At 42.9% G+C, this 27172-nt stretch overlaps 1 protein-coding gene across 1 annotated transcript in view; it reads right to left on the bottom strand.

Annotated features, from left to right (window-relative positions):
• Positions 1–26966, bottom strand: part of URB1 (URB1 ribosome biogenesis factor) — a 70669-nt gene extending 43703 nt beyond the window's left edge. Inside the window, exons 1-15 of the mRNA XM_075593891.1 lie at positions 26737–26966; positions 25494–25633; positions 23954–24105; positions 22211–22343; positions 19806–19902; positions 17056–17141; positions 15479–15604; positions 14100–14230; positions 12481–12676; positions 10710–10847; positions 7835–8008; positions 6529–6691; positions 5170–5292; positions 2782–2894; positions 617–727 (exon numbers count right to left, since the gene is read on the bottom strand). Coding sequence (XP_075450006.1) covers positions 617–727; positions 2782–2894; positions 5170–5292; positions 6529–6691; positions 7835–8008; positions 10710–10847; positions 12481–12676; positions 14100–14230; positions 15479–15604; positions 17056–17141; positions 19806–19902; positions 22211–22343; positions 23954–24105; positions 25494–25633; positions 26737–26872 — 2019 coding nt within the window. The 5' untranslated portion in view covers positions 26873–26966. The remainder of the gene's footprint in view (positions 1–616; positions 728–2781; positions 2895–5169; positions 5293–6528; positions 6692–7834; positions 8009–10709; positions 10848–12480; positions 12677–14099; positions 14231–15478; positions 15605–17055; positions 17142–19805; positions 19903–22210; positions 22344–23953; positions 24106–25493; positions 25634–26736) is intronic.
• Positions 26967–27172: the final 206 nt, after the last annotated feature.

Below are 27172 nucleotides of genomic sequence, written 5' to 3'. Positions count from 1 at the left end.
CTCAAAAACAAGCTGCGCCACTAATAGCACTGCAGGATCTCAAAAACAGCTCAATTTATTATATATCCAAAAGTTCAACAAACACAAAAAGGCCACATATATATAAAGCATGCAGAAAAAAATGATAAACTGTGAAGATGAAAAGCTACCATACATTGAGCCCACTGGCAAGAGGCAGTACCTTATAAAAACCCGGTATTTTAATGTAAACTTAAAGGGGCTTATTCTATAAGCTGCAAGAGAGTAGTTTCGGTACTATTGCACGGAAAGCTTTGTGGGGCCTTCCATGTTCTATCGCCAAAACGGCGCTATCGCAGCTTATAGAATAAGGGCAAACGTCTCAAGCCCAAACAAGATTCCTAATTATTCCCAGCAAATAGAAAATATCACTTGTGAGCATATTCACGTCTCAGGCATGTCTGCAACCCTGCCTTTCCCCATTATCTCTTAGCATACGGTGCTTCCACAGCAGCCAGGGATTCTGGGTAATTACATGCCAATGAGCACACAGTAATTATTAAAAAGCATCTGGTGATAGTTCTGCTGTGTGGACCAGGTATCTCTAAAATTCTCTGGAAACGTATTGTACATTTTGTAACAAGACAAACAAACTTACCTTAATGATCAATAATCTGGTTGAAGTTTTGAGCTGCGGTTTGTTGCACGTTGCAAACATTTTCAGGAGCAGGTAGAACACCGATTTTTCTCCCCCAATATCAGGCACCTCCTAAGACGAGAACGGCAGTAGTAACAGTAGTAACAGCAGTAACGATCAGGTGTCCTTCATAAACATGACAGCACCGCAGATAGCAGTGATATATCCCTGGTGAGAATTATTTCAAATAAATTGACACATTTCATGTTACCCAGTATGAGGAGTTCCGCTCGGGACTATATCAATCATTCACTGAATCTATTCCCCACATACAGAAGTAGCTCAAGTGACTGTGAAAGTGAACAAAATACACACAATGGCAAACCACTGTTAAACACGCCAAATGTGAAGCCAGTATATACAGCTCAACCCCGTTATAGCGCGATCCGCTCCAACGCGGATCCGCCAATCCTGTGGCGTAGCAGGTAGGGAATTGGTACTAGCATATGAAAGGTCCTGGGTTCGATTCCTGCATGTGCCTTATATAAAATGTATTCATGTTCAACTCCCACATGGTGTAGGGGCGTGTGTATGTGTCCGTCAGCAATAAAGCATTGACTGTTTAAATAAAAATAAAAACTAACTAAGGCTGCTCTATAGTGCCGGTGACAGCAACATCGCGTCAAAACAAATGCATTGCCGTCGTCGCGTGCGCTTTTAGTAAGCGTGGCACGACGGAGTGACGGCTTGGTCGCGATCGCTGGAAGTCATCTCAATTTGATTTTTCCAGCGACCGCAGCCTGACGTCACCATCGCCGGCACTATAAGCGCGGCCTTAGTGTGCAGTCCACACACGGGCTCAGGACCCCAGTATATTGCCTGGGAGCCGCCATTACAGATTTTATTTTCTTTGCGAGCCTCTTGGAGACACATAGCCAACCCCTAAAGGGTTCCCAACCCCCCCTGTTTGGGAATCACTGCGTTAAGGGGTCTCTTCTTGCCCTTTCCAATGCAGTTTTCAACGTTTAGAAGCGTTTGAAATATTAATTGCCCAGCGGGTTAAAATGAAGCCATTCCCCAGAGCCGGTTATCATGGTGACCTCCGAAGTTAGTTTAAGAAAATCATTTTTAACACCATAAAATATAGAACAAGACTATACTAACATTATACTAGTTACACAGCTTCAAGGGCTCATGGCCATTTGCTTCATCAAGTAGGAACAGCAAACAGTGCTCCAGATGTTAACTGATACTCAACAATGCAATTATACATACAACACATTAAAAAGGCCACGTGAAAAGCTACAAGATATTTTGGCCTATACTATATGTTCATAAGAAAAAATGGCATCGACAGTGTGGATTCCATATAATGTAACACAGGGGGTACACACAGTGATATACAAGTAAGGACAAACAAGTGCAAAACAGATACAGAAGGTAATGAGGTCCCTTCTCCTAAGAGCTTACACTCCACAGTCCTCAAATACCACCAGCCGTGCAGGTTTAAGGATACTCCTGCTTAGCAGAGGTTGCTCAGTCAAAATGATTGGACTACCTGTGCCAATGAGAGGACAGCCTTAGCACTGTTCCTGCTCCCTGAGGACTGGAGTTGGACGCCTCTGCTCTAGAGGGAATAAGGGGCAAATGTTGAAACAAAAAAATAAAGTGGCTGCTCAGTGTGGGATGGAGATATCTGTCCATTAAAGCGCTTTGATGACTCTGGGGCACTGTGAGTAAAAAAAAGACCCCTCATCTAACATAGCTCAACCTATTACACAGCAGGAAAGAAAACCTGTAAGAACATACTGACTGTACTGGCAGGAGGGGCTGCTAAGAAAATCACATTATTGCCGCTGGCGCGAGAACAGTTAAAAGAATAATATATGCAGAGACAGGTTTGTCAAAATATGTCCAAATAAAATTAAGCCCCCACCTCCCAAAAAATATGCTGAGGTGAGCAGGAGTCATTATTGGCAGGAGCACATAATACTCGGGTTCTCTGCTCTGTAGGCAGGAAAGGGCTTTCGAACTGGCAAGTAGGAGAGGGCAGAATATACTCTTGTATATAATGGGAAGAAATAAAACGGCTCGGCATGTGGAGAGCAGAATAAAGTGATTTGGTTTTAAACGAAATCAGAGATTAAAACCCAAATGGACAAAGAATTAGTGGGATGCAAACAAACCTGGACTCTGAACCAGGAAAACTTGTTAGCGGGCAGTTCAAGGGCCACCTGCAGGATCTGATGCTGGAGGACGGGAGGGACCTCCTCTCTGATGCCTTTCTCATTCACGATACCTGTGGGGGTTTGTTGAAATACATTTTAAAAAAAATTAGAGACAGATATAGATATATACACACACACGTTGCTTAGCAACACTTACCCCACCCCTTTCCAGTTCACTGTGAATTAGTGGTGTACAGAGTACCCGGAATTACCCGGCACATTTCCAGCTACCCGGACATTACCCGGACCCAGCGCCAGGTAATACCCGGCGTCGGGTAATGTCAGAGTAGCTGAAAATAATCACATCACTTACCTGTGGCAGCATCAGAAGTGTCTTCATCCGGCGTGGGACAGCAGGAATCCATTCCACAGCACCGCAGCAGGTAAGGTGTGTGTGTGTGTGCACTGCTGGGGAACCACGTGACCGGAGCAGGCGACAGAGCGTTCCTATTGGACAGTCGCCTGTCCAATAGAAACGCTCCGTCTTCTGCTCCAGTCACATGGTTCCCCGGCGGCTCACACTGCTTACCTGCTGTGATGCTGTGGAATGGATTCCTGCTGTCCCACGCCGGCTGAAGACACTTCTGATGCTGCCACTGCCACAGGACTGCTGCTGCTGTTCCTAGATGTCGCTGCCTTCCTGCAGGTAAGTGGAAAAACGGGTAACTGGGTACCTGACCGGGTAGAACTATTGATTTTGCCTGGGTACTCGTTACCCGTTACCCGTTTTTTTCAAAACTCACTACCCGGTACAACACTACTGTGAATTCATACTTCCTTTAGGGTATTTAAGAGTGTGGCTCCCAGCAGGCATGTTTCCCCTAAAGAAGGTCCCCCTGAGGACCGAAACGTGTGTGCATTTTGGGCCCAAATAAACCACTTTTTGTGATTATCTCTTGTGCTGTGCTAGTATATTGGATCTCTAGGGATCCTTACAGACATATACATACATACTTACACAAAAAAAAACAATGAAAAATGTAAAGTCTTGAAGCTCGTGAGATTTAATGGACGATTGTAAACAGTCAACTTCAGTGCTCAAGAGGTACCAACCGGTCAGGTTTTCAGCATATCCCAGCTTCAGCACAGGTGGCTCAATCAAACCCTGCTTCAGCACGAGTGGCTCAATCAGAGGCTCAGATTGAGCCACCTGTTCTGAAGCAGGGATATCCTGAAAACCCGACCTGTTGGTAGCGCTTGAGGACTGGAGTTGGCCTCCCCTGATCACGAGAGTACTGGTAAGCTAGCCCTTCGGCCACCAGGTTCTGCAATGCGTTGCAGACACCTTCCGTCAGCGAAAGGGTTAAAAGGTGAATCAGACAAGCGTGGCGCCTCGTGGCCTCTCTCTTCTCCGGCCCCTGCGCCAGTTTATTTTCCACGACAGCACCGATACCGACATTAATTCCCATTCTACGTAGAGATGGCGTAAAACATTGGGAGAATATCCGACACCCGCACTGCTTCACAAGACCCTTTCTGTGCTTGGCTGGCTACCAAGTGCACACCCGTTTTGTCGATTGTACAGTAACCATTGTTAATCAAACATAAGATGCTGATATGTTTGAATTTAGCAAACCAGGGAGAGAAACAAACAGCATGTTCTCTTTGAACAGGGTGCAAAAAAGTAAACCGTTTCCGTTAATGGGTGATGAAATCTACCGAAGCCGGCCACATCGAGCCAGTCTCAGACCATGGTTGGGTTATTTTAGTTCCATTGTAGTTGGGCATTTTGCCAAATTATAACCATTTCCTCCATGCAGGTACCGTTTTATTACTTTACGGAGATGGGGATGAAAGCTTAATGTTGAAGATCATGATATATTTTAATTCCTTCACAGGCCTTTCATTTTATGTTTAATGGTTTATTGGCTGCATGCATATAATGGAAATAGTGGCGTGTTGGCAGCTGTAAGGAACAGCGGGTAAAAACGGGGCTCAGGAGTTCAGCAATTAGGCTCTTAACTATCATACATGCAACGAGTAACCTAGAAACAGACAAGAGGGACGTTTTTTTTAATACCACCCAGATGGATTTAACCCAGCAGGTGTTGCACATAATGATCTCCCCCAACAGGTTTTCAGGATATCCCTACTTCAGCAAAGGTGGCTCAATCATTGCCTCAGTCAAAGACTGATTGAGTCACCTGTGCTGAAGCAGGGCTATCCTGAAAACCTGACCTGTTGGTGGCCCTTGAGGACTGGAGTTGAGAACCTCTGACTTAAGTGTTAGACCTGGCACTACACAACGCATGCAAATAAAATCGCATACGTACGTGTAAAATAATCACGGCTGCACAATACTATGAATGTTTTTGCAGTGTTACGTTCTGGCTGCTGTTAAAATACCTTTGAGAAGCTTGCTGAAATCAAAAGTGCTCTGTGCTACTAAGTGTGGCACCACCCTCTGATAAAGACACAGGACTTGCAGCAGAGAGGCCTTCAAAAGAGTGGTTTCTGCATCATCCGACGCTGAAGAGGAAAAAATAAGACGTTTATTTACAGTCTACTATACATCCATACACATACATATTTAGTTATATACATCCATACATCACAATATCGTGTGATCAAATCTGGGAGTATTAATGACATTAAAGAATAAGTAGTCGGTCAGGAACAGGCAACACCACTCGCTTTTAAAACAATTTATTTCGTTTTGCTTTTCTTTGTACTACATGGGCACCCCCCATTCTGCCATCAGTGCTCATCCTTCTTCTCGGACTGCCTATCTAGGAACGCAGGCACTGTGGGGAACTTTAATAAAGGCTCCATATGCATTTTCACATTTGTGCGCGTGTGTGTATGTGTGCGTATGTATGTGTGTGTGTGTATGCGTATGTATGTGTGTGTGTGTGTATGCGTATGTATGTGTGTATGTGTGTGTGTTTGTTTTTAGCCACTCACTAACTATCTAAACTAAACTAACTGTTCACCAGCCCTAAAAACAGCTGTATGTATATATAATAGGATATTGTTTTCTTATTTAGCACTGTACTCATCACACTGCGGTATACAGAAAGTGCTTAGACGCTTTCACACGCCCGCTCTTGCCTGGCCGAGGTTCCAATATATTTAGTGCCTGAGACACAGTAAAATAAAAATGGATTTGCCTTAAAGGCCGCAGAAGCAGACACTGGGAAGTCTAGCCCGGTCCCACTACCTCCAAAGAGATCACGCAGAGAGTGGTGCAAGAAATGTTAAAAAGAGGCAGTCCCTCCGAGGAACAAAGCAAACCAATATCAGGAGCATGTTTCAGAGCTTAGCTGTAGGTAATTGACACTTTAAAACAAATTGGGCACGTATCTGTATTTTGAAAGAAATTTCTAAAACCGTAATTTTTTTCGTGGTAGAGAATTTGAATCCCCCTTGATCTAATCTTTGGCGATAAGACCTTTTGTAAGTCTTAGAATCTACAGGTAAACATTTTTCTCCAAAAACATTCATTTTTCAACCTAATATAAATAAGTAAAGCGGTTACTTTGACCCCCTCACTGCCAGAGGGGCCAGCAACTTATTGCACAGTGAGAAGGGTGCATGTATATGACTAAGGAAGCCAAATCCACCGATCAGTTTGGTCACATGTTTGGGGCCACTGGGTGGGACTGCCGCTTTACAATGGCCTAAAAGATACTACATGGTCGACTGCTTTATTGAAGCGCCAATATTAGGAGGTACCCGCACCGGCTAATGCACACGTATTCCTACCATGTGGTTCATCGGCCAGCTCTGATATTCCCTCGGTGGAGGAGACCATTTCTTTTTCTTCGGGGGAGGGTGTTTCCTCCCCCTTTCCGCTGTCTGTTTCAGCGTTCTCTCGCTTTAAAAGTGACTGCCAGGTCGCCACAATGGTATTCATGTCAGGTAGGAGCTGTGTGCATAAGGAGGCATCCAAATGGGTTAGGGTGTGTTTGACAACCTGCAATCTGATAGATATATAGATAGATATCTAACAAAAAGCAGCAGCCAGCACTCCAAGCAACAAATGTAAAGTCAAGGTGCATGCTCCATAGAAATCAATATAGAAACCCTGTCTTCCCATAAGAGAAGGCACAAAAGCAGCAACACTCAGATAAAGCAAAAAGACATGTATTAGCATTGACAAAACAGCACACTATAAACCCAACGTTTCGGTCCTGGCAGGACCTTCCTCAGGGGGGTGCTACCAGACGATGACACCCAGAGAACATATATACCCCATAGTTCACCATGTGAGGACAATTAGAGGCAGCTAATTGTACAATCCTGGAGCTCTCGTGTTATGGGAAGACAGGGTTTCTATATCTATATATATATCTCTATATCTCTCTATATATATATATATATCTATATCACATTTTAAGTTATGGTGGGTGAAAAAGGCAACAAGAAACCTCCACCGTTAGCATATAGCAAATAAAAAGATCACTTGTGAGCACTATCACATGTCTTAGACAGGTCTGCAATTCTGCCTTTCACCATTATCACCTCGCATACAGTGCTCCCACTGCAGCAAGGGATTCTGGGAAATGACATGAAAATTAGCACACCGTATCACCTTTTGCCTGAAAACCATTTTTACATGGAACCCTTATAAGCAAATGCTCGCTAATTATTTGTAGATAAATGTTTGTAGCTGGTGAGTCTCCCGGTACAGGACTGAGCAGTCCATACGTCAAGACGCCACACTTCAAACATCCCAAACTCACTAGGATGGGGAAAATGGCAGAAACCCCAGTGAAAGTAACTTCAGTGGAATTAGCTGGTGGAACCCCCACACATTCCAATACCGGCACCAGCGACTGATCCAACACATGTCTGAGTGGCATTTCATTGTTTGTAATTGGATTGCTGCTAATACTGAGTAGGTACTATAGTGCTGTCATATACAGGGAGCAGCCGGGTTATACACATTGCTGTATGCAGACGTTCTGCTGAGATTTCTGTTCACATGATGCAAAATCATGTGCTTGACATTACTTTCTCTCGCGGTGTAGACGCACAGGTTTCCCCAATGAGTACAACGTGCCCTCACCTTGCTGAGAGCCTCCCGGTACTTCTGGGAGAATTCTGACATCGTGGCCGCAGTGTAGATTTCTGACTTTTGCCAGACGTCTTCCCTTAAACAGTAAAGGATGTTGTGCTCTGCCCGCCTCAGGATCGAGGACGCCAGCGACAGAACGGTATGTTTCACTATTTTGTTCGGCAACTGCAAAACAGTGAGAGAGAAAAAATACATTGGTAAATTGGTTTTTCGGCAACTGGAAGATAATCAATGACCGACAGACTTGTGTCTTTGCAACGTGATGCCGACCTCTCTGGCACTGAAGGAGTTAAGCGGTGAGAGTTTATATAGAGGCTGTGACATGCATCACCAAATTATAAAGCCAAGGGGATTGACTTTATTATAGTCAACATTTCCTGAACAATAATGAGTAAGGCCCCGAACATTGGGGTCGCTTCGTTACGGGTGACCGGGAGGTTGGATGCAGCCATCTTTAATACGTCAAGTCTCAGTAATAACATCACGAATCAAGAGGCTTAAGGGTATTGAACCGGACCAAAAAAAAATGGAACTAATCCTTGCGGCGACTCCTCTACTTGAAAAAACCCCAACCCTGTCCTTCTCATGTCTCCATCATCAGGCGTTTTAAATGGCAATAGCAAGGAAGAAGACTGAAGTCACTGCCTCTCTGATTTTCAGTTGCCTCGTGCAGCATGTTTATCCATTTATATACTACTGAATAACCAACTGCTCAACCTCAATCCAGTATGATAAATAGCTACGGTGCATAGGGATGTACCATATATAGAAACAACAAAGGTGCAGGACAAACTGCCTACACTGAATCCCTGTCAGTTTGCACTCAAAGTGTAGGTATCTTAACGTGACTAAAATAGTCAGGGAATATCAATATTCCCCATAGGGAGGGTAATTTATTAAATCCCTCAATATGACACTGTAGAGAAGGTACAAGAAGGTCGCAAAATAACAAAAATTTGAATACTGAATTTATAACAATGACGCAAGTGAAGAAATCATATATGTATGTATGTCTTTATTTGTATAGCGCCATTAATGTACATAGCGCTTCACAGCAGAATGAATATATACAGTGATGTTAAAAATATTAAAAATCCCCAGGGTAGGACGGCTAAATTATAGCAAATAGCAAAATAGGTTTAATCTATGTCAATCACATATCATTTAGTTTAACCCACTGGTAAAGCTATACAAAACACTCAGATACTGGAGTCATAATACAATATAACCTGTATACCATCAACACCTTCTAGATTAAAATAGTCACATAGGATAGATGTAAAGTACAATAGTACTCATGGTTAGATACTATTAGCAAGTGAAGATACTCTAGGACTAGGTGTACCAATGTAGCAGCCTCTCAGATATGCCAAGTCAAACTCTAATAATGTTGTTCATAGAGTCAATTTTAGTGGCGCCGAGATAATCAATAGGTATATAAAGAATACACCTAACATTGAAAGCTAGTAGTCAATATAGTTATTGGTATAGTAAAAGATGTTTGCACCTAACGTCCACTCAATAGAGTAAATCATGAATATATCACAGGATGCTGATTGCTAAACAAATTTTGAAATCACAACGTTGGATAATTAATGTCAGCATATACTGTATAAACACCCGGAATCCAGTTGAAACAATAGCTCGCTTAGGTTAAGTATGACTCCATGGAATAGAACGTCTGCAAAAGTATGTATGAACCGCTAAGTAGATATAATAGCGCGCTCAGCGAGTGCCCCCTGTTTGCATAGTATAACAGATGTAACAAAGCATTAGCGAAGCTGGATGCATGCTCAGAAACGCTATACGACCGTGAATGTTGGAGTCAAACACAGAAAGTCTCCAAGTGCTGAGCCGCCTCCTTCGATGATGCCACTGTTGTGGCGTCCTAAAACCCTACGCACGTTTTGTGTGCCGACGCACACTTCTTCAGGGTAGGAGGAGTCAAGATGCTTAAGTGCATTGAAACTAACAAAATGGGGGGAAAAAATGAAACTAATCCTTGCGACGCCTCCTCTAGTTGAAAAAAAAACCACATCCCTGACCTTCTCATTTCTCCATCATCAGGTGATTTAAATGGTAATAACAAGGAAGAAGACTGAAGTCAATGCCTCTCTGATTTTCAGTTACCCCGTGCAGCATGTTTATCCATTTATCAATATTTTTAGGCCATGTTTGAGAAATTAGATAGTTTGCCACCATGTCTCTGGCCACAATCTCTCTGGACACTAGGTCTCTGGCCACTAGGTCTCTGGCCACTAGGTCTCTGGCCACTAGTCAATATGTTGTTAAAACGATTATTCGTAGGGAAGATTTGAAGCCCATTCTTTTGAATGGCGCTAAAACATTGGCAGTGGTCAAAAAGAAGGCAGAGGGTGCTAAGATTTCCCAAATGTTAAAAACCAGCACTCAAACCTCAATATGGCTACCCACAATCTCTCCAGTGAAGCAGCGCTGCAAGAACTGGAAGGCCAGCTTGAAAAGATTAAATGGAATATTGTTGGCTTTAATGAAGTTAGAAGAAAAGATGAAGGCCTCACTGAGCTCAAAAGCAGACACCTATTCTTCTACAGAGGTACAGAAAGTGGAAGATTCAGTAGAGTAGGCTTCATTATTGACAAGAAATGGAAAAACAGAGGGGTATGAAAGCTCATCAGAAGGAACAGACAATCATCATTCAATTGACAGATAGATATATACACACACACACACACACACACACACACACACACACACACACATTTATTCTACAGGGGAGAGCTAGTCAATCTCCTTACAGTTATGTTCTTTAAAAGCCAGGTGGACATCACACACACACACGTCATTATTGAGTTACTACATTACTAGCATCGGGATCTGAACTTACGTTCAATCCCTGGGTGAACATGGTCTTATTACACACTGGAGCAACTGTTGTTATCATGACCATGGTTAGCAGCCTCGGGAGTGGAACGAACTCTGTGGTCCTGAAGGCAGCCGAAATTTCTGGCTGAGCTTCATAGATCTGGAGAAAAAGTACATTGACAGTAAAGGAAACATTAACACAAACTTTTACATTTTTTATTCTTTTTTAAATATACATTTTTCAAGATTTTGGCACCTTCACGTGCCAGAACCAGAAAACAATTCTTTATGATTTTAAAGACACATTTTCATTGCAGTGTTATTATTTGTGGAGGACAGAGACGAGGCCTCCCCACTTTTTGTCCGCCTGCTTCTCTCTCCCCCCCTTCCACCCCTACACTGGTGTCAGTAAAACAGGCTCCTGCAACGTCACAGGACCACCCCGCGAGGTCTCAAACGCCTCCAATAGCAAAGCAAAGCCCCTAAGTGTTTCTCTATTGCCCCTCCACGGTCAGCAGGAGTGGGGAACCCTGCAGGACCCCAACCATGAACAAACAGATGATGATTTAATGCATATGCGGTAAACATATTTCCGGGAGGTTTTGTAACTCTGGTGCACCATTAAAACACACAATATACATTTTCAAAACATTCATCAGATACATTTTACTTTAACCCTTTGAATACCAGAGGGGACGCAGCACTAGTCTGATCTCCCGAGGGGGTATTTCCTCTCCTTCCCTCTTCCTGCGAGATCGCGTTCAGCACAGAACGCGATCTCCCCTACAAAAACGAGTACGTTGACTGTGACGTAGCTACTATGTCATGGGGTACCCAAAGGGTCAAGTCTAATGGATAACTGGATAACTGGCCTGGTAATCACTTTCTCTGTAAAGCCATACTGGTGAAACACAATGCATCCATCCCTGTGTAACAGGGCTCTGCAGGGTGGGGCACGAATCGGCCATGGAACAGGTGCCCAATTGCAATTTTTTTAAACGGCCACTCGCTTATAAAACAAGGTAACATACATATATATTAATCATTTGTAAGTCCTTTTTACATGCATCTACAATTATATTACACATTTTTTTTATAACCATCTAAGATAATTTGTTTCTTATCTGGTCCATTTTGAAATGGAGTTAAAAAAGCACATTTGCAGTATTATCATAATTCTCATAATTTATTTTTGCTAATAAAGGACAGGAGTACATAGCCTAGCAAGAGCAAGTCCCTTCCGTGTGCAGAGTACATTATCAATGTGTGGGGCTTTAAGCACTCGAGATCATGTGACTTGCCCAGAGTTACAGGCCGACCTTAGGATTGGCTCAGACACGTCAAGGACAATGATAGGAAATAATTATTTCACCAATTCCAAAACGTGTTTCTACAGGGTATAATAATAATAAAATATCCTCGCTGCAAGACACTAAACAAGGGGCTACATTACACGGTTTCACATACTTACAAACAAAGTGCGTATTCTCTCTGTTACTCATCGTGCAGGTCACATAGATTTTATTAATCAAATAAAGTCGTTTCCCCTTCCATTTAACAGAGTAAAATCTATTCACTTAATTATTATTATTCAGCTGGAAACATACAAGCCTTACCCCTGCTCTGCAAAGCATTGCAGGCGTCCTGGCAGCGACTGGGGAAACCACAGGGGTTACGTTTCTTTCGGCAAGTGCACAATACACAGATTGGTCAACTCAAGACCTTATAAAGTGGTTCTTTTTTTTTTAAAGGTAAAATAACAGTGAAAGTGCATTTCTGAAATCTGTCCGTACCTTTTTCAGTAGTTTGATATTGTCCAACCAGGCGGACTTGAGCCGCGGAACAAAGGAGTACTGGGTTTCTTTAAAGTATCTGCTGAGTAAGTCAGGACACACCTTCAGTATGCTCAGCACCAGCTCGGCCACGAGCTCGTCGTCGGTCGCAGACTTCAAGCCCACCAAAAAGCGCAGAAGCACCAGGTTTCCGCCCCTGGGGAGCGAAAGAATATTTATATGCATGAAAAAGAAAGAAAAAAATCATGCACACAATATTTCAGCCATGTAATACAATATAGACACACAAAAATACATCAAATACAAACACCTGGGGAGGTTTGCCAAAAATATGTCAGAAACTGAACGACTACTGGTTGAATATAAATGGACCGTAGAAAGACATTAGAAGTTGTATACGTTACCCCTTCAGACAGAGAATTCCCCAAACCTACACTTTGAAGATGCAGTTTGAATGTTTTATGGCACAAAATGTGTTTCTTTTTACGTTACTTTGCAATTGCTACAAAAAGAACGTTCCTCCATATGTATATATTGAGCTTTTTTGCAGCCAGGCTTTCAGGCCCTACATTGCTGCACAGGAAGCACTCACAAAACGTGCCATTTTCATTCTAAATTCATTCAATAAATGAATGTAAGCTACATCTCTCATGGCTTCATCACAAGCACAGCTGCTTAGAAAAAGGCTGTGCTGAAAAGCTGTGCAATGTGGCAGGGATAAGCTTGTAGCTTATGTCCATGTTAAAGGAGCAAACCAAGGCGGTGATTTTGTAAAACATTTTTTTACTGTAGCATTGAAGCAGGGGGTCTCTGGAGCTGAACCCCGTTAATTTCAGCTCCAGGTACCCCCTTCTTTCGGAGATACTTACCTCCGAAGTAGCTGCCGGTAGCAGCTCCGGCTGAGTAAGCAGGGCGTTCAAGTTTACAGCTCCCACGTCACCTGGCCAATAGGAAGTCGCACCGCTGACGTCACAGCTTCCGATTGGCCCGCAGGACGCGAAAACGTTCAACAGCTTATATATTGTGAACCCGGGCGGCCGAGGAGAGCTGCTACCGGCAAGTATCTCCGGATCAGAGGGTCCCCGGAGCTGAAATGAATGGGGCTCAGCTCCAGAGACCCCCTGCTTCAAATGCTATATAAAAAACTAACAAAAAGATTGCAAAAAAAAAAAAAAGACGGCTTGGATTGCCTTTTTAAATGAGATAAAAAAGCAAAAAGGTGACACCGTGTGCTCCTTTGCGTGTAATTTCCCAGAATCCTTTGAGATTTTATATTTGCACTACATTCTAAAAGAACAGACCCATCAATACAGGCTGAGGAGGTATACCAAGATACGCCTAGAAATCGCTCTCGTTGCTCTTACTTTGGAAATACCAGACATGTGGCTCATATGATGCCAATATGATCCTGCAAAAAACTTCCCTCTCCACCCTGAGGCATCTCTATTTCAAGAGGCTGGATTTTATTTCCCACGGATCACCGCAAGATCACAAGGGATGTTTTGTTTTACCTGCCCATTACAAGAGATGATTTTGCTACTGCGGCTCGTTCTAAAAAGGAACATAATAAAAGATAGAAAGTAACGGGTAAGGGGCACTACAAGCCATTTACAGCTCACCTTCCAGCCGTGCCGAGACTTGGGTCGTAGAAATTAATGCCGTGCTTTAAAGAGCAGCAGAGGTCCATCAGAAAGCTGTGAACCAGCTCCCTGATCATGGCTTTTCCGGCTTCTTTCGGATCCTTGATCTCCTAAAGAGAAAAGAGATGCTCTGTAAAACGAGGCCGCGGCTCGATCCTCAATGGTGAAGGCTTAATGGCCAACAATAAAAATACTTCAATAAACGGTCTTTACCATGTACTGAAAAGAACCTCCGCTGCACCTGGATAACCTGTAGTGTGCGTGTAGAAGTCTCAGAAGGTGGAGTTCTAATCCAGCGGTGCGCAAACTGGGGGGGGGGGGGGCACGTGATTTTTCAGGGTGGGCGCGGCGGTTGCAGAGGCCCCGCGCTCGTCCCCACGTCATTAAAATTAAATGCCGGGGGATCGCTTGGGGCCTCTGCAACTCTACTTACCGTGATTCAGATGGCTGGTGTGACGCGTCGCTCTGGCAACGTGGGTCACATGACCCCGCGGCGTCATTTGATGCCGACCAAAGAGGTAAGGGGGAGGGGCGCGCAGTGCAGGGGCGCGCAGCTTCAAAAGTTTGCGCACCCCAGTTCTAATCGACACTTTTGCCAATAAGCAATCTTGAATTTTCCTATTACACAGTAGTCTGCTACACTCGCCTTCTGTCTGGACAGGAAAAGGAAATCATGCACAAACACAATAGGGCACAGCCCCCATCACCCAGGGGCCGCAGGTGAAGCACTGATGGGCCGCATGCGGCCCTGGAACCACAAGTTGGCCAACCCCCGCCCGATCTGATCTGGTTAATGAATCCTTCTTAGTAACCTCCTATATCATGGCTCTTCAACTTAAGGCCCGTGGGCCAAAATTCAGGACCCCAAAGCACTCTGCGTGGCTATGGGACTGCCTGCGCCAGCTAATGTCGTTGTACAGAAGTGCCATTTTTCACTCTGAAATTCACTTGTCAGCGAAGGTAACTGGAACATATATGGTACAGGAATTATAAATGCTGGCACATTCTTGAAGTATAATCATTTTTTTAAATCTTTAAAGCAGTGTCTTCATGTCTGGGGAACTTGAATGGGGGCAACATACAATGTTTAGGAACAGTATGAAACAGAAGAGCAGATACCGATACCGGGAAAGGCAGGAATAGAAATAATATATATATAGGTAAAAGGAGCTTGTTTTAGAATTTAAAAAAAAAAAGGCCCCGCTTCCAAAGAATATGACGCCATGAAAAAAAGAGCAGCTTTGCAAAGCAACACGCAACATTTGTTTCTGTTGCAGACCTCACTGGCAGCAAAGGGGTTAATAATAAACCTCAGATGCCACAAGAACAGTCGTAGCTATTGAATGAGAATATGTTACCTTGACATCCTCTGTGCTCACGTCCCCAATACCGTTCCATCGATACAGTGAAGCAATGTGATTTAAAATGGCGGCGGTAAAAAAGCGCACCTTCTGAGTCTTGGTGATTCCTTTATTGTGAACAACCTGGAAGCAGCAAGCGGGGAGTTAACAGGCACATTCTAGTCACAAACAGGAGGGCTTTAATATTTCACTTTTCACCTTGTCTGTAAACTTGAACAGGAATTGAAAATGCCCATGGGATTAAAGAGATGTCTAGCGATACGGGAAGGAAATGAGACCTCCAACGTGGTGTTCCCACCTAGACAAGTGCATCTCAAACCTCTCACAGGGGTCCACGGGCCACACCAAGTATTAGGAATCGCTGATCATTTGCACACAGCTGAATTCAGCGTTTTTGCACTTGAGCAGGGTCCTGAGGAGAGGGTTGAAACTCCTTTAATGCTACAATGCTGTGTGGCAAAATTAGGGAAAGAAGCAGCAGTAGATGTTTGTAGTGGAGGCATCAAACTCTATCAACATGTTCATCAAACTTGCAACTCTGCTTTCAATTCTCAGCTAAAAACACATTGCTTCAATAAAATATAAAAATGTTATTTCACATGCAAAGTGTATAATACTTTCAACTTTTATTCTGCTGCATCCAACATACCTCTGATTTCCCATATTCACTTATACCATGGACATATTTGCCCGAGATCCAGCCAAGAACATGGATCCCAAAACATCATGGAACCCTCCTCTGAAGTCATGGAAACACCACCCATTGCTCCCTCACTGCCCCTCTATATTCCACAGCAATGGGGAACTGATCCCTCCCCCCATACACATACACAGCATTATGTATGTAATGAGGAATACATCAGCAGCACTTTATAAGAATACAGTTACTGTTATAGACAGAACAGACTGTCGCAGGGCCGGCTTGATGGGGGTGCCATTGGTGCGAATACACCTGGCCCGCGCTCTTTCCCGGTCCAACTTCCGTAATCACAGTTTATATGTTGCGATGGTTAAATTAACCACCACAACATTTAACCTGTGATTACCGGAGTTGGACCGAGGTAAGAGCCGGCATCTCCTGCTACTAGCAAAAGTCATGCGACGACGCAAACGTCGTGACGTGAGGGCGTGAAAGAAGCCCCTCGAGTGTCACGTGACATCATCACGACCCGGCACGCGCAGAGTGCACCGGGCCCCGCCGCACTCCTTCAGGCCCCACCGCTGATGCGGAGACATACTGGTCTTTGTTAGTATGCCAACTAAAAGATTAATGCTAATTAAATGAAAAGCTACATCTATTTCTGCTGCAGAAAATAAATAATGAGCTTAACTAATTTGGCTGAAATAGGCTGGCTCATATTGGGAATGCTTACCTTCATTTGTATCCATATAATAATACTTATTTAAGCAACATGTTCTGAATGGTTTTTTTGTTTTGTTTCTGTGTTGTCACAAAATTGTTTCTAATGTTTAGTTATTTTGAGTAAAACATTTATGTATATTTGTGTAATTGTGTTTTCCATGTAAAAACAGAATAAAAAAATGTCAAACACAACGGATAGAAATAACATTACCTTTGTTCCAAGCAACGAAAGCAGAAGATTGATTGTAGAAATCCTATCTTCCTTAATCCCGGTGCTGAAAATCTCGCCAATGAAATCTAAAAACACATAGGAGAGGAAACCGCTCACTGCAAAATAAACACACTGAAAAGGGACGGACAGTTCTACGAGTAACACAAACACTAATAGTAACATTGTTCCTAAAGAATTAACAAACGAGGGGTAAGCATCTGCCTAGGTAAGGATTCTGCTCTCGGAATTTTCTGGTGAATTTTTACTACCGATGGAGTAAAACTCACTGTCCCTACCGCAGCGGGCTGAACAAGCAAAAGTCCACAGCGACAGTGTCTGCTGCGATCACACTCCATGCTTCCGCAGCGGGCTGAACAAGCAAAAGTCCACAGCGACAGTGTCTGCTGCGATCACACTCCATGCTTCCGCAGCGGGCTGAACAAGCAAAAGTCCACAGCGACAGTGTCTGCTGCGATCACACTCCATGCTTCCGCAGCGGGCTGAACAAGCAAAAGTCCACAGCGACAGTGTCTGCCGCGATCACACTCCATGCTTCCGCAGCGGGCTGAACAAGCAAAAGTCCACAGCGACAGTGTCTGCTGCGATCACACTCCATGCTTCCGCAGCGGGCTGAACAAGCAAAAGTCCACAGCGACAGTGTCTGCTGCGATCACACTCCATGCTTCCGCAGCGGGCTGAACAAGCAAAAGTCCACAGCGACAGTGTCTGCTGCGATCACACTCCATGCTTCTGAATGTCAGCATCAACTCTTCGGTGCCACGGCCACCGCAGATGTTATATCTTGCTACATCTGTACGTGAAATGTCTGCTAATGTCTGTAATACGCCTATAGATTAGAGGTTAGTCAGCCTTTCTATAATGGTGCTGCGCGCGCGCGCGCACGGCAGGGAGAGTGGAACCGGCCGACAGGGGAGAGAAGAAAAGAAAGAATTTGCACCGCTACCGCCGCTGAAATGTATGTGTGTGTATGAACAATGTTATTAAAAAATGTATTAAAGTATTTATTTCGAAACTTATTTAAACACACACACACACACACACACACACACACACACACACACACACACACACACACACACACACACACACACTACCTCACTCGCTCACAGCATACACACAAAAAGCGTGCGTCACGTGCATTCGCACAGGCACGCGTGCACGGCCGCACACTATAGAACGGCCCTTAGATTGTATTCCTCACTGATATTTTTATATCAAATCAATCATGAAAGTGTGAAAGCGATGACTGCACGTTAGCAGCCATTGTACTGTGCTTTAATGTGCATTCATTTTATTTACAGCATGTTCTCCTTTAACAAATTATTTCCCAAACACAGGCTTTCCTTTTCCAAAATCCAGGTAAGGGGAACTGGTGTCCGGTAAACTTCCCACCATATTGTTTCCGTTTGTCATGCATTTGGTCAATGTTTTAGGACTTTTTTTTCCTACCCCATTTTTTTTCCTACCCCATTTTTTCCCCCCAACATTTTCTATAATATCAATAAACAAAAAGCAGCATCATCTTTTAAAGGCATTCAAATCGTTTCTGGAAAAGGGAGACTATTAAAAAAAAAAAAACAAGATAATCCAGGCACACCTCCGCTTCATAAGCTGTTAGCATTTATCATGTAATTACCCGCTGGTAAACCTGCTCCAAGGTCAATAATAATAATAACAACTCATTTATTTATATAGCGCTTTTCTCCCAATGGGACTCTGTACTTCACAGTTACATAACGGGAAATATAACGAGTTATAAACGAGACCAAACACAAGGAACGGTACAATACAGGATGGGACGGTACTGTATCCATTCAATGCCGGGCAGCTTGTGGTCCATTCATTAAATGCCTGGGAAAACAGATTCATCTGGAGCCCGTTTCTATAGATTTCCCGAGACCTGGTTGCATTTCACTAACTGGGACCCGCTTCGCATAACTACTAACTGTGACTTTATATCATTATGAACAGACTAATTAAACTTTGGCCCAAGGTCTAATATTGAACAAAATAAAATGATAATGTACATTATTTTTTATTTAAAATCTTAAATTTGCATGGATTATCGCGGGTTTTTTATTTTTTTATTTTTAATGGTGCGATTAATCATTCGTTTCACAGAACCATATATTTCTTATTTTTGTTGTCGACCAAAAAAAACAAAAACAAAAAAAAACATATTTTTTTTGTACCTGAATCATTTTTCTTGAAACTGGATGTCTTCTTGCCACACTGTTCTAATAAGGTCTGACACCAGGCATTACAGTATAATAAAGAGGGTTTATGTGCAGGCTGCAAACGCAGAACGTTTCAGGGATCTCCCTTCCTCAGGTGCACCTGAGGGAGATCCATGGTGTCAGGATCCATGAACATAGTGCCAGACTTTATTAGAACAGAGCGGCAAGAAGATATCCAGTTTGAAGTTTAACTACTTGGCCGAAGTGGGATCCCAGCATCTCCTCAACTGCCTGCACCTTACAAAGAAAAAAGGACGCCCACTACAATTATCTAAAAGGAGTGCGGTAAGATCCAAAACCGAAATCCTTTTTCACCATTACCCATTTGTGTTGAAAAGGGAGACTCTAAAAACAAACATTTCTGTGTCCTGAATGTATTAAACTCATTAGTGATAGCAGAACCTTTCTTGGACCATCACTGTATAATCCTAAAATAATAATGCAAATAAACGTCCCTTGAGGATTGCATGGAGGTGATGGTTTGAGAAATACCTTTTAGCTCCAGGATTTGTACAATCGTAGTATTATCACCAGAAATCAGGAAAGAAATCGCAAACTGGATATAAGCCATTCGGACATCAGGTCTTCCCTGCAAAGGGAACGTAGGAGACCTATTAAACTACTGGCAAGACACATAACTGCACAGACATCAATCAGCATACAGTGAGATTACCACAAAGAGGAGAGTTATTCCCATTATTATTATGGTAAAAAAAAAAAAAAAACAAGGAACACATTATCCAAGACCTATGTTTAACACAGAAAAACAAAAACTTTCTTAGCAATAGTCAAACACACTTTATACTCCCATTGAATAACTTCACAATATTTATCCATAGAAATATAGCTGTGTACAATGAATACAGATAAATTATTACATTCTCTCTCTTTTGTTTTATTATTTAACACACAATCGCCCTCAAAACTAGAAATAAAAGCAGATATTTGTGTTTCTCTGGAGTTTAGAGCATTAAAAGTGAGCAGACGATCCCACCAGATCGAATACACAAATGGCTGCCATCTCTTTAATACAAATACATTGTTTTGCTGCCTAGTAGTGACATGTTAACTTCTTAAGGTAACGTTAAAAAAACTTAAAACACGGTACTTTAGAGCAGGAATGTGCTTTACTTGCTCCTTTCTTCTTACCACTGTGAAGTCCCTTCCTGCTGTTTACATCATTTCTGCACTTTATAAATCCTGAAGGTTCATTCTGGACATTTCATTTTGCTGAAAAATGTGTCTCCTTGGGAGGTTAAAATGGCTGCTTCTATTCCCACCGATTAAGGCAACAGAGGTTGTCATGGTAACAGCCAATGCCCGTCAAATAATAAACAGGTGAAAACGCAGCAGCAACAAAAATAATAATGAAGATTTAAAAAAAATACAAAACTAATAAATAGATCCGCCCAACATAAACTGTCAGGTTATGTCAGAACTTCCTTATTTTTTGGTGGGGACAGATGCGTTTTTGTGTGTAACTTTTGAGGGGTTCACGCACTTGTTCAGCAGAGGCAAGGAGTGTATATTTCTGATATCCACTGTACAGTTACGTTTCCGCAGTGTAATACAATGTGCTAAGCTTCCCCCTGCGAAAAAAGAACTCCTCTCTATCAATTACTGGGCCTTTTAACCTCTAGTAGTACATCACGGCAACTTGCCTGTTTGCTACGGGCTGATTAGGCCGACCTCTGCAACGGGGCTGCCAAACCGTCCTCAAGGGCCACCAACAGGTCAGGTTTCAATGATTTCCCTGCTTCAGCACAGGTGGCTCAAGACTGAGCCACTGATTGAACCATCTGTGCTGAAGCAAGGGTATCCGTAAACCTGACCTGTTGGTGGCCCTTGAGGACTGGAGTTGGCCACCCTGAACTACTGGGCACCAGTCGCATCATGTGACCAAAGCAGGAGCGATCACATGGTGCGGAAGTGCCAGGAGGTCCAGGGGCAGCGCCCAAAAACCGACCGCACTGTAAAGTTTGAAGCAGCGATACTGCCAGAATTAGGCATTGATTAGCACTTAATGTCGTTGGAACATGGGGGTCCTCCAGAGATACACCGCGCTGCTTTGTAGCACCAGGGAGTTCCTGCTTCCTGAGATACTCACTGCTTTAGTTACGAGTTTCCTGATGGGATTTAAATGGCCATCCAACAGGAAGCCACAAAACATGACCTCACAGCTTCCTATTGGCCCAGAGGGGCTCACAAGATATGGTGGCCATTTTGTTCCCTCCCCCCCCCCCCCCCGAGGGAGCCAAAACACTGGTAACTATACCAGGAAGTCTCTGAAGAACCAGGGGGTTCCGGAGATAGATATAAAAAAAGTAATCTAGCGCCAAAGGACCCTACGGTTACATATTCTTTTTTTTTTTTAAAGACTGAATTGTTGCCTTAAAGAGACAATCCAAGCGGGTGATTTTGTGTGTGAATTTAACATTAGGATTGAGGCAGGGGGTCTCCGGAACCGAACCCCATTAACTTCAGCTCCAGGGCCCCCCTGATTCCGGAGATAGGTGCCGGTAGCCTCTGCACTCAGCTAGCAGGATTCATGTATTGGCGGCGTTTCCAAGCTCCTGCGCCCAGAGGGCCAATAGGAAGCCGTGACGTCATCCGGTGCGGCTTCCTATTGGCCCACGTGACCGGGGGCTTTAAACTCTGCACAGAGATACCAGCACCCCGATCGGAGGTAAATGTATCTCTGGAAGCAGGGGCTCCCCAGAGCTGAAATGAATGGAGTTCAGGTTCAGAGACCCCCTGCTTCAATCCTACGTTAAAAAATAATAAATAAACCAAAAAGGGCATGAATTGCTGCTAATTAGGCAAAAGTGCTAATAACGAAACACAATCTCGCCGCGTTGGCCGCAGCAATAGATCATCCTATTCAAACGTTCCTTTACCTGCTTATCTTTCTTTTTTAAAAGCCCCGGTAGGAATTTATTATTGAAATCAAACCGGCTAAAGACGTCCCTGGCACAATCCGGTCCCTGCGTCACCATCGCCGACATCAAGTTAAAGCATATCCGAGACATCCTGCGCAAATGAGAGAACCCAACGTGACAGGGAGATCTTATAGTGGTGAAAGAGGAAAATTACAATTTTACTACCAGCTAAAATACCCCACTTTACCCCCGCTGTTTGCTACAATGTGAGTATAACAAATTGAATGAACCCGTGATAAAGTCACAAGATCATCCAGAAGGGTACATTTTTGGTGCACATCACACTAACAATTTTTAATTTTTCATGAAATACATATAGTGAAAACCAAGGTGAAAAAATAATATTCCAAAGTGTATCACTTTGGAATATTATTTTTTCACCTTGGTTTTCACTATATGTATTTCATGAAAAATTAAAAATTGTTAGTGTGATGTGCACCAAAAATGTACCCTTCTGGATGATCTTGTGACTTTATCACGGGTTCATTCAATTTGTTATACTTAGTAACTACTGTACATTGGTGGCACTCACTTGTGTCAGTAAATAGACACTAGAAAATAATATATTTAGATTGTTTATAGTAAGAGTGAGCGGTGCGCTATGTTCTGTGTTTTGTATTGCTACAATGTGAGGCACAACAATAGAAGGACCTCCCCAGAAAGAATGTCTTTTCTACCGTAGGGGTTGTAATAATTTTTTTACAGTGGTTATCCTCCCCCAAATAATTACCCTGCACAAAACAGGAATTTGTTGTCAAACATTACAATGCCACGTGTGTCCTTATCCATTTTCTGGCTCCATATTAATCATCGTATGAACCGTCATTTTGTCTTTGGAATTACTGTACAATAAATAACATCCACAAGCACCCAATAAGAGTTCAATGCCATTAGTCTGCAGCGCGGAACAAGGTTCCCCATCTACGTTAGAAACAATACACGCAATGGTTGAAACACTTATACACGGACAAATTCTCCCAGACTGCACGGCACAATGGAAAGTTGTCATCATATAAAAATCAATAACTTATTCGATTCTACTGTTTTCGCTTTGGTACAAAAATCAGCATCTCCATTGTAACCTAGGCAAGAAAGCCGACTCAAGTTGGAACTGCATAGATTGAGATTACTATTAATCGTCTATTTTTTAACAATAGAGGCAACTATGAATTATTGTTAAGAAGTGAAGCATGTCCCTGCCCATAAATCCGCAGGTATTTAATAAATTCCTACTTCACATTAGGAGTAGGAGGCAGAAGTGATGATCGCAGACACTCAAATTCTCAATTCACTTGAATTTATTCCATGTATATAATACAGACATGGTGAAGGAGCCTGTGGCCTATTCACTTCGGGTCCCGGCCATGACTGAAACGCGTAGGCCACAGGCTCCTTCACCATGTTTATATATATATTGAATAAAGTCAAGCTAATTGAGAATTCGAGTTCCTAAGATCACTTCTGTATTTCATCACTTATTTATGGGGACACATTCCAGGAAGCACCCCCAATAGTACTGGTGCAGAGGCAACAAAGGACATTTAAATCATTGAATAAAGTTTTTTGGAGGGCATGAACTCCCATCACTAAGATTTATGATCAGAAGGCCCCAGCAAAGCATTTCATACAGAGTTAACGCAAGGCACAGAAGATGCTGCCTGCAATATATTAACACTCTGGGAGCAGTAGCACCTGACTTACCGGTGGGTTTCTGAGTACAAAGATGCATATATTATTTTCATGTGTGTGTTCAGCAATTTTTTCACTATGTTGACGCCGACGACATTAAAATGTGAAAGGTCGCTGGCCGTCCTTAATAGAATGGCTTCCAAAGCTTGAAAGATGAATATTGTCTAAAAACATAAAAAGAACAGGAACTCATTGTAAACCCTTTTGTGCATGCACGTTTTAAATAGCGGTGTTATAAAACCAGAATGAAATAATACTGTCCCATTTATATATGCCGTATACCCAGTGCTGAGGCTTTGGTTTTCAATTGGATAATAACACCTGTACAATCTCACCCCCCCCCCCCCCAAAAAAAATGTTAAATGTATTCCTAAAATATGTTACCATGTTATATAAGATTATTTTGTTTGAGTGCGAGGCAGCCAGGGCAGGATAAAGTCCATCGTTAATCAGGCAGCGTGCTTTAGGCAGGGTCTCTTCCAACACATCACACGCTTATCCTACCTCTTCTAACACAATTTTAAATCTTGTCTGTAAATGTTACATACGCCAATAATCATATCTCTAACGGTCCATGAAATGTCTGCGAATTGACTGCATAGCCCCTGTTCATTTAATGTAACCAGGTATTGTTATCATATCTCTGTGCCCAGGACATACTTGAAAACGAGAGGTAACTCTTAATGTATTACTGCCTGGGAAAACATTTTATAAGTAACTAAAACTTGCAACGCTGAAACCACAAGGCTGCAATATCCAGCTGTACTTTGGTTGTACTCTTTACACTGGAACTGCAAAAGGTGTATCTGAGTTAACCCTTTGCATGCCACCAGAATGTCAGCCTATGTGACAATACATCATAGTGCACTCAAGAGGTTAACATAAATAAATGTAAATATCAAATTACAGATATTATATGGTTTTATTAAAATGTGAAGGTGCCATTAATTCTATGTGCACATAAGTGCTCAGGTATTTGGGAATACAAGCGCCAGGGCTTAACCTTATTTATAAGAACAGGTTATACACAGCTTGTTTACATCCTGGCCCCGGGACAGACAGCGATCCTAAAATTGACAACTCTACACTATAAAAATCATATTTCAAATCATAGCTTGTGCTGCAAAATACATAGGCACAAGATATGACGCTAACCCAAAGAGATTATGCGCTTTTTCATTATCATTTAGCAACACAGTTCTTTGTGTCCTTTGTTAAGGATCCAGTAATCCTTTATCCCCATCGACTGAGCCACGTGCGCTTAATCAGGGATATCCTGAAAACCTGCCCTGTTGGTTGCTAGCGCGAGGTCTGGAGTTGCCTACCCCTGCTATATACAGACTATTTATCCCAATGTCAAAATTGGGCCAAACAGCATTAGATTCATCAAAGAACCCCAATTTTAAGCACAGTTTCTGTTAATGAGCCTGGTTCCATGTGATTGTCCCTGTTTTGTACGGTGATAAATTCCACATTCCTTGTGCACATGTACAGATTGAGCATGTGCATGCACTTTATTTGTGTCACCATGTAAAATAATCCTTCAACCCACCTCACTTTCAGGGCGTCTCTCTCCGTCTAACAGCTTCAGAATTTCTGTGCATTCAACAGAAATCTTGATGTAACCCTCCACCACGTCATACACATAAGGACAGGGAAGTTTTCTAGCCAGGGTTAGGAATTTCTCCAAACCTTAAAAACAATACACATTTTTTGCCCAGAGAAACATTATAATAGTGAAATAAAAATAAGTAGTTGTCACTGAGCCTCTAGCACCAAAAATTAGGTTGTTAACTCATTAGCAGGAAGTCGCGCCTGTAAATGTTACTATGTACACACAGTGGCGGATTTACCATTAGGCCCAATAGGCCTGGGCCCAAGGGGGCAAATCTCCCCCCACTCTAATAAACAGAGGCCCCACTCTGTTCCCCACTGATTGCTGGGGGAGAGCAGAACCTCTGTAAACTTACTTACTCTATCGCGCCACCCTCCTTCAGCGCCAAATGACACCGTGGCGACACACGGCATCGTGTTACTACAGTAGCATGACAGCACATAGCATCACGTTGCACCGTCGTCACGTTACCACGGTAACGTTATGCCATGTGACTGCAGCGTTATTTGATGCTGAAGGAGGAGGGCGACACCAGGTAAGTGCCTATTGGTGGCATTTTTAAAAATCCGCCACTGTATACACAGTACTGTGTATTGTGTGAGCAGTATATATATTATGACCAAAAATGTATAAACTCTTTGTGCCGTCTGTGTACTCTTTTTTATAACGCTCTGTACATTTGCAATGTAAAAGCATCAGTTACAGTGCAAGCTTTATATAGGAATAATGTTATATTATAACAATCGTATTAAATACCACACAGGCAAAAACAACAAACTGTGCTCTGAACAAATTCGATTTAAACACATTTCAAATCAGGGCATGTAGCACTGCTTGGGAGCAATCACGGATTAAAGTGTGTTACTGCAATCACGAATTAAAGTGTGTTACTGCCAGGGCACCATTACTTATGCATTTGTTTATTATTTTAGTTACATATGTAAGCTTTCATTTGACTTTAAAAGAGCAGGGATTTAAAAAAAAAAAAACACAATATTCCATCTCCTTACAGCAGAAACTTTATATAATATGGAGTGAAGAGCTTCCCTGTAATGTAGCACAGTACGCTGCTTTTAATGTCTCATTTTGCACGGTAAGCAATACGTTTGCTTTTGCCTGGGACCAGCACTGCAGCATGTGTCACTGAGGGGCTGGGACAGGCTCACTCACTGTGTCTCACCTTTCAGAGCACACTCAGGCTCCTTTAATTGGGATTTGAAATGTGTCCCAGTGAACTCCACTTCCATGGCTTTGGGTTTCTTCGGTTCCAGCCCGGAGCCCTCCGCCGGCCCTTTGCTCTTGCGCTTGTTCCCCATGCTGAGCTTGAGGTGTCAGGTTGTTGTACGGACACACACACTGATCTGCTACAGGACTCCAACACGTGGGGGCCTCCTTGCAGGAAGCGGTCCGTCTAAGAGCTTTCCTCCAGAAACAAAACTCGCAGCCCAAAGGTTCCGGACTCAAGTATACTCTAAAAAAAATATCTGCACTCATCGCACAGCACTCCCGGGAGACTTGGGGTATAGGATGTTATGGCTGTCCTAGTGTTAATGAAAAGCCTTATCCGCAGAACACTAATAAGGTAGAAGTGATAACTAGTGGGTAAAAAAAGTGCA

The sequence above is a fragment of the Ascaphus truei genome, chromosome 3 (assembly GCF_040206685.1).
Source record: "Ascaphus truei isolate aAscTru1 chromosome 3, aAscTru1.hap1, whole genome shotgun sequence".
Classification (NCBI taxonomy): Eukaryota; Metazoa; Chordata; class Amphibia; order Anura; family Ascaphidae; genus Ascaphus; species Ascaphus truei.
Note: the sequence above shows the minus strand (reverse complement) of the source record. Positions and strands in the feature narration are given on the sequence as shown.